Genomic DNA, 13,372 nt, shown 5'->3' with positions numbered 1-13,372 from the left:
ATAGGGTACCTAACCACAAATGGGCATCTACCTCTCTCTCTGACACTCGCCTCCAATGGGCACCAAAGACTCCTCAAGGTTGAGAAGATGCTGACATTGATGCAGGCCAAGCGAGAACCCCCCAACCCACCCCACTGGACAACTTTTAAATCTCCTCTTCCCTAGTTTCTTAGCCCCTGGCTTTGATTCCTCTTCTAATCAGTTTCTGAAACCTAGACTAAAAGTTGCCCCTAGACTGAATCACAGAATATCTCTCACTCACCCTAGCTTTAGATAACTACTTAAAACCTGTGACTTCCCAACATTCCCCAAGCCATTCTGGATCTAACTCTTGGATAATCCCATCCCAGAGAGTAAATAGGTTTTAACATTTCCCCAGGCCAATATACTTGTTGATTGTAAACATTAAAGCCTAATGTTCTTTCCAAACCTGTAGCCACCCTACATCAATAGTTTTGAGCTCTGCTTTGTAAGAAATGTATTAATTAAAATCTATTTTTCCTCATTCAGGGGCCATGGGGATACAGAGGGTACCCTGGCAAGATTGCCAGTCCCAGTCAAAGAAGCCAACACAGTCTTCCAGGAAGATCTCGAGACCCCTTCCTCTCATGTGAGATGAGATAAGGTGAGAGTTCCGTGAATCCCCCAATAGGCAGGAACAGCTCTACACCCCTGCCCAGCAGGAAGCAGATACAGAAGAAAAGACCTCCTGTCCCTCAACTTACCATAGAGATTTTATGGGGATCATGTCTCTCAAGGGGAAAACAAGGCAGGCAGTTAGAAGCAGGCATTTGGTCTCTGCATTCTTGCACGTCCCACAGAATTCGATTGCCCAGGAGACCTCCCCTCTCCACCCAAATTTCTCTTTTCTTCTAATAAACTCCTTTTCTAAAGAGATGAGATCTATCAGGTGGTTCCATGCCCAGAGAGGAACAGCCCATTCTAGAGGAAGAAGAAATAAAAAAACTTCAAGTCCTGGCCAGTCAACACCTTTTGAGCATTTTGAGCCTTGCCTCTGCTCGGGGGCTGTTCTAAACTCTTTGGAGTGTACATTTTCTCCTAATAATGGCTCCCTGGCCCTGGCCCTAGGTCCCCAGGCTCAAGCCTTTTGAGCTTCCTTTGCTTGGTCTGCTCCAAACTCTTTGGAGTGTACTTTCTTCTCTAATAATGGCCCTTGAGCCATTCTCTACTGCCTGGGCGCGCTTCTGTTTCTTTGAAATGTATTTTTACTTCTAATAAACTCCTTTTCTGCAACTTTACCTCTCTGGTCTGTGTCTCCATTCTTTTTTTTTAAAGATTTTTATTGGGGAATTGGGGGAGGGGAACAGCATTGGGTAATCGGGGAAGGGGAGCTGACAAGTTGCTGTCCTTTTTGTTCTTCAGTCTAGTTGAGGAGGACGTCACTTCACTGGCCCATGTTGGTATTGTGATCATTGCGCTCTTCCCGGGTGAGGCAGTCACTTGCCGCCATTGGACAGCCACTCATGCTGGCTGCCAGCCACTCACAGTAGCTCATAGCAGCCCACTGTAGCCCCACTGCAGCCTATGCCATCGCCAACGACTCACGGCAGCCCAGCTCCAGGTTGAGCTGTTGTTCACCATCTTAGCTGTAGAGGGCACAGCATCACTGGCCCACATGTGGGATCCGAACTGGGGTCCTGATGCTCGAGCTGGTGTCCCAAGCCAACTCTTATCTAATGTGCCACTCATCTGGCCCCATGTCTTTATTCTTCCATTCTACGAGACCATGACCCCGGCACAAGAAATATCCTACATCAACATCAGAAGTTGACGTCTATCCCAAAACATTCACAAGGCCTGTATACCAACAGGTTGATGTTGAACTATTTGTTTGATTGTCTTTATCTGCCTGCTAATGAAATTAGTCATAATAATAGTTACACTTGTTTTTTGGGTTCTTCTATACAGTTGAACAGTTAATTATTACTGAAGATGTATAAGGTAACTTTTAACTCTTTTTTGACTTATGTAAATGTTATAGTAGATGCAAAATACAGAAAAATAAAACAGATGGCAAAACTCAGATCATGAGAATTCACAGGATAGAAATTATCTAGTGTTTTGTTTTTTTTGTTTTTTTTTTGCAATGAAGGCCATCAGACCTATCTGCCTTCTTTTTACCTGTCCTACCCTTTTGGGAAGATTTGGCCTCAATTCACATCCCATGGTTTCTGTATTGCCCCATCGCAGCTGTCTACCTTTTCAACAAGACAATGTCAACACTGAGACTTCCTAGGAATGAGCCTTCCTAGCATTGTGAGACCACATTATCCGACCAAAAGTTTGGTCATCAGTGCATCCTTCAGATTGATTTATGACCAAAAGGGGAAACTGAATGAAAAAGGGGCTTTATAATAAATCTGACAAACCCAGTGACTGAAAGTAACTTCACAAGGTGATCTGATCATAAATTCCTAACTGGACAGATCATGGTAGGTAGTCATGCCCCAGGCTTATAAAAGGTTTATCTTTGCCTTAAGCAAGCCTGGTCCATTGTTCTTGTGCATCTAGGTTAACTCATCTTTGAAATGCCAGAAGTAATCCTCTTTTCCAGACTCCCTCAGAGGCAGTAACCACCCTCAAGGGAGCACATAATCTTGTTCACTATCCTGTACTCCAATCACAGACTCCCCCCACCACCTACCCCCCACCCCGCTTTGATTTCTCCCACCTTTATGTAATCTTCCTTATGATTCCCTCCTTACTTCCAAATGTATAAAAAGAGCTGTAAAACTATCATTCCCCAGAGCACTTGAGATCTTGCTTCCTGGCATGTGGTCAGTTTGGCTCAAATAAACTCTTATAAAAATTTTCTACAGGTTCTGATGTCTCTTACATTGACAATAATAGTCTAGATTACAGGGCTGTTTTATGAATCAAATGAGATTATACATTTAGAACATTTTAGGTGCCATGTAAATATTAGTTATCATATTATATCATGCCATTGTTTCAGCCTGGGAGAGGGGTAGGTGCCTGGGTGCATTCACATCTGCCACAATCTTGACCCCTTATAGAGAAATACTTCCATCATACCAATTAAATACCTGGAGCTTTTGAAAACTAAGGACATATAACCTATAAATATCTATGGGCATTTTTATTCTTTAAGTGTGATCAGAAGGGTATTTGATCTGTTCTTCAGATCACTGCAATTTTAGTTGAAGTGCAATAAAAATGCAACAGTTAAGCAAGTAAATGGTAGCTGATAACAGGCCAATTACATGTTTGGAGGCAAGTGGGTAGTGGGAACAACCCCAGGGGACACAGATGGCCATGACAGAACTATATTTAATATTATGTACTTCCCAAGGTGTCAGCCTGACCTTTTCACAAACTCTTCAAAGAGGATGCGGTGGGAATATCCCTGCCGGCGTATGCTGACTGTTTCCAGGATCCCCGTGGAGCGGAGCTGGGTCCGCACTCTCTCTTGAGAGAACTTCAGGGCTTCTCTGTCATCATTGGGTTTAATGCAGCGCACAAAGTGGGGCTGGCCAACCACCATTTTGGAGAGGAGATCCATCAGAGAATACTACCAGGGGAGAAAACACACATCAAATGAGTTTATCCACAAACATAAGGGATAAGTACACCACAGGCCTGCAGGGGCTTCCAGAGCAGTTTGTTGGCTTGTTAACAGCTCATGGACCTTTTTTGAGGCTGAACAAGAAACCAGCAATAGGAGATGATAAGTTCTGGTGAGTACTTCTAGATGTTTGCAGATTCAAAAGCATTATTTAAGCATCACCTAGTGCCAAGCAATGCCCCCACGTGGCAGAAACTTAGGTACCTAAGAACATGCCTTGGTTATCCCATAACTCTATCACCAGAACTAGCTCCTCTCTGGTATTCCAAGATGATACTCCATAAATTGTATCTGTAATTTAAGATGTCCAGCTTTTAGGGAAGGGGTTAGTTGTTTCTTCAACCTTAGAACTACCAGAAAGTCTAAGTAAATCAGATACCATTGCATAAAGGAAAACAGATAAACAGGGCAAAGAAAACAAGAAAAATGGAGGAAAGATTATAATGAAGATTAACTACACAGAGTGGCTGGCATGAGGCTCTCACAGAGAGAAAGCACATGGAGAAGCAGAGGGGTGCTCGTGCAAGGGGGTGGTCTCCTTGTTCCTTGGAGGCATCCACTTTTGGAGCTCCCTTTTAGACATGCCTTCAGGAGCAATTACAAGCCATCCAGGGAAACCAGTCTCACTATTTCATAATCACACTTCCTGCTGATCCAAAATGGTGTTACCTACCTTGCCAATAAAGCTTATTTCTTGGGTTTAGCATTTGAGGGACAAGTATTTTTTTTAAGATTTTATTGGGAAATTGGGGGAGGGGAACAGACAAGTTGCTGTCCTTTTGTTCTTCAGTCTAATTGTGGAGAACGTTGCTTCACTGGCCCATGTTGGTATTGTGATTATTGCACTCTTCCCAGGTGAGGCAGCTGGTCGCCAGCCTTTGGACGGCTGCTCACGGCAACTCACGCCAGCTGCCAGCCATTCACGCTGGCTGCTGGCCACTCATGGTAACTCACAGCAGCCCACTGCAGCCCGACTACAGCCTACACTGTCACTGGCAACTCACGGCAACCCAGCTCCAGGTCAAGCTGTTGTTCACCATCTTAACTGTAGAGGGCGCAAGGTCACTGGCCCATGTGGGATCCAAACCAGCGGCCCCACTGCTCAGAGCTCGTGCTCCAAGCCAACTCTTAACCAATGAGCCACTCAACGGGCCCTGGGGATGAGTATTTTGAGGACACCAAACTGATCGTCATGGGCATATTTCTGTAAAACCATAAGCCAGAAGCTTTTCTGGTGATAGAGGGATTCTAGGATCTTGAGGATGATGTCACAGAGTTGTTCAGGGCCTCCAAATCCCGTAGGACATGGACACACACACACACACACACACACACACACACACACACATCACAAGGCACAAAGGATATAGCTGCTAAAGGGGACAGCACCAGGGTAGGTCTCAAGATAAGAAATAAGTAGCGATTAGAAATGTACAAACATAAGTGATGATGAAACGGACTGAATGCCCTCCTGCCAGGGGAGCAGTAGCGGGGAACACTGCATGGAGAAAGTGCTGGACTCAAAGGCCACTGGGATCCCTTTAATTCATACCCTGAGCTGGGTTCTGGGCTGCCTCTGAAGCAGTTGGCTAGGTTAGACTCCTTGGCTTTCAATCCTTCTTGAACCTGCAAGCTTTCTGTGGAGCCTGCTATCCATGGTGCTGCCTCCCAGGTCCTGCCGTTCAGCCTGTCTAGCAACTCCAGCTGACCTACCTTCCCGCCTGACTTCCCTGCTGAGCCCCTTCCTGTGGCAACTCCATCTTACAACCTTATTCTTTTGTCCCTGGCAGCAGTAGTTCCGTCTTTGGCCTAAGAGGATCTTCACCATGAAGCTGGCTGGACCTTAGCTCCCAGTGATACATGATCTCTAGGGGGCTTCTAACAGATCTATAGTTTAAAGATAAACAAATCTGTGCAAATTGGTACAAGAGTGTCAGTGTCTTATCTTTCCTATATCATGTGCATTTCACAAAGCCCTTCTAGAGACAACATTTTTACTCAAAGGAGTCATTTCACTAGACGAAATATCAGAAATTGGGCAGCAAAGATGGGAAATAATTGGACTCAGGCAAATGGGTCTTGCAATGGGTCAATTCAAACTAGGAAAATAAAGTCAAAGCTAAGACAAATTCTCTCGGGATCTGAACTTGATAAGCCACCTTCTGAAATTTTATTAACTACTTGACTTTTCAGTAAATATGCTAGAAAAGTGGCTGAACTCCAGTAGCTTTCAGGCCAAGAAGCAGCTCAAATACTAACAGACGCAGCACATGCAATGGACAGAGCTGTGTGCCAGTGGCAGAGGGGGTTTTCTATAGCCCTTGGGGTTTCATCTGATCTGAGATGAGAGAACACTGTACTCGGAGGTAAACTTCCTGCTGTAATTTTCTCTCCCCATAGTCCCACTTTTCCTAACTGACTCTTGTGCTTTGCTCTTATTTCAATGACTCTCAAGTCTGGGCCTTTTGTGGGAAGGGCTGGCAAGCCTGTTCTGTAAGGCGCAGTAGAGAGAGCAAGAAGACTCCATACCCGGAAGTAGGAAGCCATGGTCTGTCTCTTCATGTTGGTGGTTTCTTCCGGATGCCGTATTATTTCTAGAGTGTCCACCTGGAACATAGGCAGAGGGAAGTGGTTTGAGGACATAAACAATTCATTTTCTATCTTTTTCAAAATATGAAGGGCTGTTTGGTCAAATAGCTGAGGGGCCTTGATGTTTAGAACACAATAGTGCACACTATGGAGAAAAATGTTAAAGACATATAAAAGAAAAAGTAGAATTTGCAGGATTCTACTTGCTTGACAATGACCACACTGCAAAGTACAATATGGTCTAAATATAAACACCCATCCATGTTATTTCTATACGTCTCCATGTTCTAATGGGCCCCTGTTGAGTTCTCCAACAACATCATGTGAGACCAAACTATTTCTGAAAGGAAAACTGGGCAAAGGCCCACGAAGCTGGGTGATTATAAAATCATGGGCCCAAAGTCCAGGTTGAACCGCAGGGAATGAGGAGAGCTCCAGTGGTCTTCCTGCCCTCAGACCCTGATGCACCACACCCCTCCTGCCTCCCACAGTTCCCAGGTGCTCACTGCAGACCCGAGCTTGGGAGACACCTGTTCCCAATCATTTGTCCCAGCTATTGGGTTGTCAGAAAAGTCATGATGCATTTTTGCCACGAAAAACATAGAAAAATATGTCATGACTTTTCTGACAACCCAATACCTGGGCTGACGGGAAGAAATGTATGAATACAAACAATTGCAGGAATCAATTGCAAGCAGCCTGTTTTGTTATGGTACCTCAACACTAAAAGCCCTGCTCCTGCACACATAAAGCTAGTTGATTTGCAGAGTGCATGGGTGGCATTTCAGCACTGGCCTCCGCAGTGGCAGCTTCCCATCTGCTCTGAACAGGTGGCAAGGGCATGGAGCAGGAACGTTTGAACTGGAAGATGCTGCTGTCAGCACGTGTGTTCTGCTTGGTGGACTGCTGTCCAGGTAGCGACCTCCCTGTCGGGTGAGGATAGCTGTAGCCTTGCTCAACAAAAGTGAGAAGTGTGTGCCGAAGGGACAGGGGTACAAGGAGGGTACATGAGGCTTACCTCCAGGGGTATTTAGGAGACTGTGTGCAAAATGGAAGGAAATGCTTCAATCGGCTTGGATAAAGAAAACAGGTTTATCGAAGAAGGGGAATAAACGTGAAGCCACATTTTCAAACACTGGAAAAGCAACCTAAATAGTGAGTGAGCAGGAATAGGAGAATATATCTCTGAGTGAAGCAATGTCAGAGGGCACTTCAGCTTTCTTTTTCTAGACCGCAGATTGGATGGGTTCCCAAAGCTGTCATTCATTTGTATGCAGCAGAAGCAATGGGACACCGCCTGTAGGTTTGATTTTTAAAAATTTTTTAATGAGAAAGGAGGAAACGAATACTCTGTGTTGAGAAAGAAGGCTGCTCTGATATAGAACAGGGGAAAACAAACACAACACACAGAGACAGTACTGCTCTCCCCAGGGTCACCTGCCTGAGGTTTCTTCCCCCATCTCACTCCCATTTGGAGGATGGAGCTCAGAGTTGGTGAGGTTTGGGGCAAGCTAATCAAAACCAAAGGAAAGATTTTGGCTAGGGCCTGCATTCGGCCAGATTGTAAATTCTGAGAGTTTTCTTAAACTTTTTTCTCCTTATTTTCTTTCTCCCCACTTGAACTTCACACACACAGACACACACACAGTAAACTTTTGGGAATTTCCCCACCATTTCCTTTTATCCTTTAAGAACCACATCTTGCTTTGAACCTGTGCTTTCCTCCTTCATTTCCCGCTCTTTTTATTCAAATTAGCCAGCCAGTGCCAGCCCCTTAGGCTCTAATGCACTGTGAAAGGGCAACTGAAAAGCTCACCCAAATTCCTTTTATTAATAGAATTTACCTGTTACTCTCCCTCATAATAGACAATGGACCCTGGCATTTGAGAATTTAACACTTTAGTGATCAGAAAACCCTTGATGTATATTAAGTCTGCTGAGACATAATTTGAAACATATAGTATGTAATGTTTTCAAGATCGGTACCCATCCCCCCCAGCAAATTGGAAAAGTACGATAGAATGAAGCACCAAAAGTTATAAGACCGGTAGGCTCCCCCATCTAACCACCCAGCATGACTTCAAGTTCTGTCCTTGTACTCGCATACAGAGAAACTCTTGGGAAGTAAGTAAAAACCTATTCTGATATATACACTCTTTAAATGTTAATGCTTGTCTGCAGTTCATCACCTATCTATCTAGTACTGTGTTTTAAAGAATAAATAATACACTATTAGGGTATTTTCTAATTTAAGAATTTGGAAAGATCTTGGGTTGACCTAGGGTCTCTTTCATATTTGCATAGTCACAAGGTTCTCCTGAACAGAGTGAATCTAAAAGAGGGAATTTTGGACAAGGGACATACCACAAGTTGCCTCTCTTGGCCCTTCGAACTAGGAGACCTCTGTCTGCACTGGCCCTACCGTGAACTTCAAAGAACACCAATAAATTCCAAAGTATCAAAAGCAAAAGAGATGAGAAGGTTGTTGTCTAACCTAAGAGCTTATCTTCCTCAGCTAATTTAGTTAATGGTAGACTCATTTAATTAAAAAAAAAAAGCCTCTTGGAAACTATCCAGAAAGGAGATTCTATTAGGGGCATCAACTAGGAAATAGTTCTTCCAAAAGGTGAGAATTTCACAAGAAAAAAAACTGTCCTCTCCAAAGTATAAGTTTTTACCTCATAGGAGGAAAAGAGACTGGAAAAGCTTTCCTAGGCTCTGGAGGCGAGTGCTATGGTGCAGAGTTTTGGAATCAGGCACACCTGGTTCAAATTCTGCCTTCTCTACTTACTAGCTCTGTGGCTTTGGACTTGTTATTTAACTTCTCAAAGTCTCTGTTTTCCCCACTCATAAAACTGATTAGTAAAACCCACTGCCTTGCACACATACAAAATATCAGTCAGTTCCCCTTTCATCACCAGCGTGCTTGATTTAGTTGTAGTTTGGTGATCCATATCAAGGATGCAGGGTTTTGTTCTAAGGCAGAAGGTGAGTACCAGCTCCCATGCAACACAGGAAGATCTTTTTATTTATTGGTAGAAAAAATACGTCCAATGACACCTGTTTCAAAATGATTTGTAAAACAAATATTCTGAATAAAACCATTGTCTAACCCCAGTATATCTGTCCCCTACAATGCCAATTTATGCAATGCTATAAGCCAACTGGAGCTGAGCAAGCTTGCTTTTTGCCCACCGTGTTCATGTCCTGCCCTGTTCCTTGTGAGAGGGTCTGGCTGGTTAGCCTTCAAAGTAGTCATCAGTAAGTTTTACAAATTGTGGTGTAGGCCCTGAAGCCCACAGGAAATGAGCATGCTTCCATATACATATGGGCTCCACACGTGGAATTTGAGATGGTTATCAAAGCATGAGTAATAAAACATTTATTGCTTCCAATGTGAAATCACTGTACTACACACTCTGCCTAGATTAACGTCACTGAATTCTCATGACCCTGTGAGGTAAGTACTTTTATTACTCCTATTCTACACATAAGGAAGTCAAGGCTCAGAGATTTTAGGTGAATCTCCCAGTCTTGCAGCTAGTAATTGCCCATGCCTAGATCTGAACCCCGTTCTGATTCCAAAACCTACTTCTTAAACATTATATACTGTTTTTCCATGTGGTTTGATATAACCCATAAAAGCAGTCTGAAGGCATGGTATTATTAAAAAGATTTGCCTCATCTGTCAACTAAGTTTACTATAGGATAAAGACACCAACTCCAAAAAGTCTCATAAACTATGCGGATTTCAGGAATAAATGAAAAAAATGAAGGATTTTTTCCCCCTGGTCTTGGTTAGTGTCCACTATTTGCATCCTGAAACCTCATAAGTACTTATATTTATATTCTTGACAAAGCTTTTTGTCATTAATTTTTCCTGCTATCGAGTGACCCATCCATTTCCTAAGGAAAAAGTCCCTGAAGTATCGCTCCTCTCAAAAGCCCCCATAGCACTAAGTGGGAGAGCAAAACTGGCTCTGACACGGGGCCCAGGGTGGGGGTGCTGACTGTGCTGGATGCCAGCCTCCTGTAAGGCCACCTCTGCTATTTTATCTTGGCTAATGCAGAGAGGAACTGATGGAGTTGTTTTTTTTTACTGCTGTTGTCACCCTTCATATTTTCTGATGTCCTAATTAGAATTTTCAACTAATTCCCTTCCCAAATAAAAACAAATTTCTAGTAATTTTTATCTCATCTATATACATATTGATTATAATGGTATAAATATATGCCACACACTAGAGGGCACACGTCTCACGTAGGCAGGGCCTGAACAATCAGTAGTAGGCAGAGCAGTGAGGGAGGTAGCACCGTGCTGGTATCCTGAGCGTGGAAGGCAAGGAAATGGGTCCTGTCGGAGTCTAGTAGTTACAAAATCAAACTGAGGAAAGGAGGGGAATGTGAGCTGACAGAGAGTGCTATACTGGAGTCTTTCATCTTTCTGTGTCACCATCCCTTTTAGAGTCTGATAGAGGCGCATGATTCCAAAAAGCAAATTTACAGTTGATCCTCATTATTTGTCGATTCTGCATTTGTGAATTTGCCTGCTTGGTAAAATTTGCAACTTCCAGATCAATACTCACAATGCTTTTACAGTCATTCACAGACCTGCCGAGTGGTGGGAACTCTGAGGCATCTGACGTGCATGTTTCCAGCTGAGGTGGAACAAGGCGACATTCTTTTTTTTTGTTTCAGCTCTGATGCTGTAAATAAGTGCCTTTGTCAAGGTCTGTGTAAGTGCCTTGTTTTTTGTATTTTTGTGCTTTGGGCTGGTGATTTCCCTGTTTAAAAGAGCCCCTAATCATAGTGCTGAGGTGCTGTCTTGCATTCTTCAGTGCATGAGGGCTGTGATGTGCCTCTGGGAGAACATATGTGTGTCAGACAAGCTTTGCTCAGGCATGAGTTATAGTGCTGTTGGCCTGAGTTCAATGACACAAATACTGTAACTGAAATGTTGTTTATATAAAGAAATGCTGCATATAAAAAATTATTTTAAGAAATGTATATTAAATAAGGTGTCTTTAAATAGAAACACACATAAAACAAAATTATATATTAACTAGTTGACAAAAATGTGACCAGAGGCTGGCAGGAACCTAACGGTGTATTTCCCCTAGGAACAATACTTCAGTATTTGCATGATTCAGTGTTCACAGTGACTTTATAAAACTGAACTTTCATGAATAATGAGAATCAATTGTACTTAACAACAACAAAAAAATTTACACGTAATATCAAGAGGCTCCCAGAACAACTGAAAAATCCTTTTTTAGGGGCCCAGATAACCCATGTTAAATAGTCCTAATATCTTGTCACAAACTCAAGAGGTTGAAAAGTAGAGTATTGCACTGGACTGTAATAGCAACGTGGGTGTTAAAATCAATGTTAACAAAAATGATCTGAGTCCATATTAAGTCTTATTCTCAGAGGGAGTAATTACAAATATGTTTGTCTATATCAATTGTGGGATAATATTCAAAAGTATTAAGTGTGGCTGTAATGCTTATTCTTTATTACATTATTTAATAATCAATGTAAGCAAAAGATAAGAAAATTCAGAGATGTGACCTGTTTTTCACTCCATCACCTTCAACATAATTGTTTTTTGATGTTAGTACATACAATGAACATTAACCATCCAGTCCTTGAGATCTTTGTTAAACATAAGCTAGAAGGATGGAACAATTAAAAATATTTTACAGTGGGATATTTATTAACCCTTCTAACATCCCTTGTGCATGGACAAGCACACTGCTCATTTTTCAGAGAGCAAACCCAAGTGATAAGAAAGTGTCCTCCCTGTTGACTCCATTTGGTCCCTGTTATCCTCCTCTGTAGGTTGGTGACAGCTTCAAGGAAAAGTGCTTTATCTTTTCATAGATGGATTTCACTATCAAATGTCATTGTTCTGTATTAAGTGGTCTTTCTGAGAATCAGGTGAAAAGGCCCAGAATGTGGCTCAGTGGCAGAAGGATTATTTTAAGTTGAAGACATTTAAGAATCAACAGTTGCTTTTTCTGAACTCCCATTTGCCCCCAAAGCAGAGTCTTGTAAAAAGAATTCAGCTGTCGTAAACCTCCTCCCTGGGAGTTTTACAACCAGCGAAGATTGATTCCTTTCACCAGAGATGACAAGTCAGCACTGGGATAAGAAATTGTCTAAATAGACATTATCATAAAACCACTGTACCTCCCATCTACTCACCTAAGGGACCATTTATTTTTCCCCAAAGTCATTTGTTCTCCCAGAAATGTTCTCCTCCCTCTCTTCATCAACTATTAAGATGGTATATAAGTCCCAAAACCGAACCATCCTTTCAAGTCATTTATTTGGTGAACGCCTGTATGTACATGAATCTGTTTTTTTCTCTTGCTAATCAGTCAGTTTGAGTTTAATTCATAGTCCCCCAACTACTGAACTGGAGGGTAGAGGAAAAGGGTTTTTTCCCCTGACATACATAGTATTATGATGTTGTTTCAATGATGTTGTTTCAAATTCCTAACCCCTGATTCCTAAATGCCTTTAGTCTCTTCTCCAGGTTGCCCAAGCAGTAGGTCAGATAAAAGAAACTAATGTTGCCCACCTGGAATGAATCCCAGGCAGCAGCACCTTGTGGCTCACATTATTAGGGGTACAAATCTACTACTCACCTTGGCTTTCCCAGCACTGAAATGTGGAGGCAAAGATCTTGAGGCTGCTGTTATCCTGGCTCTTGTCTGTGCCAAGTTACCTGGGGAAAAGGACAAACAATATAAACCAAGCAGGCTTGCTTTTTGCCCACATGCCTAAAGAAGTTAAAGTGATGGAAAGTTAAGGTAAGGATCATGAGTAATTTTCCCTTTGTGTCCTTATATTTTTCTGAATTTTCCCAAAGATCTGCTCTGAATTGGAAAAATTTGAATTTTGAAACTTCAGTGATATAAATTATAATAATTATTTATAAATAATAAATAATTTATAATGTAAATTAAATTTATATTAGTTTCATAGTAAAAAAGAAACAAAAAGTCTCCATTTATTTCAACAAAATAGGAATACAAGGAAATTACCACAACATAAAAAGGCCATATATGAAAAGCCCACAGCTAACATACTCAACAGTGAAAAATTGGAAGATTTTCCTCTAAGATCAGGAACAAGGCAAGATGCCCATTCTCATCACTTCCATTCAAC

General features: G+C 42.2%; 1 protein-coding gene across 1 annotated transcript in view; it reads right to left on the bottom strand.

Annotated features, from left to right (window-relative positions):
- MYO3B (myosin IIIB) overlaps positions 1 to 13,372 on the bottom strand; it is a 443,683-nt gene that overhangs the window by 168,476 nt on the left and 261,835 nt on the right. Inside the window, exons 23-25 of the mRNA XM_019656795.1 lie at positions 12,850 to 12,929; positions 6,137 to 6,214; positions 3,348 to 3,553 (exon numbers count right to left, since the gene is read on the bottom strand). Coding sequence (XP_019512340.1) covers positions 3,348 to 3,553; positions 6,137 to 6,214; positions 12,850 to 12,929 — 364 coding nt within the window. The remainder of the gene's footprint in view (positions 1 to 3,347; positions 3,554 to 6,136; positions 6,215 to 12,849; positions 12,930 to 13,372) is intronic.

This window comes from Hipposideros armiger, unplaced genomic scaffold (assembly GCF_001890085.2).
Source record: "Hipposideros armiger isolate ML-2016 unplaced genomic scaffold, ASM189008v1 scaffold_266, whole genome shotgun sequence".
Lineage (NCBI taxonomy): Eukaryota > Metazoa > Chordata > Mammalia > Chiroptera > Hipposideridae > Hipposideros > Hipposideros armiger.
This window is presented reverse-complemented; position numbering and strand designations above follow the sequence as displayed.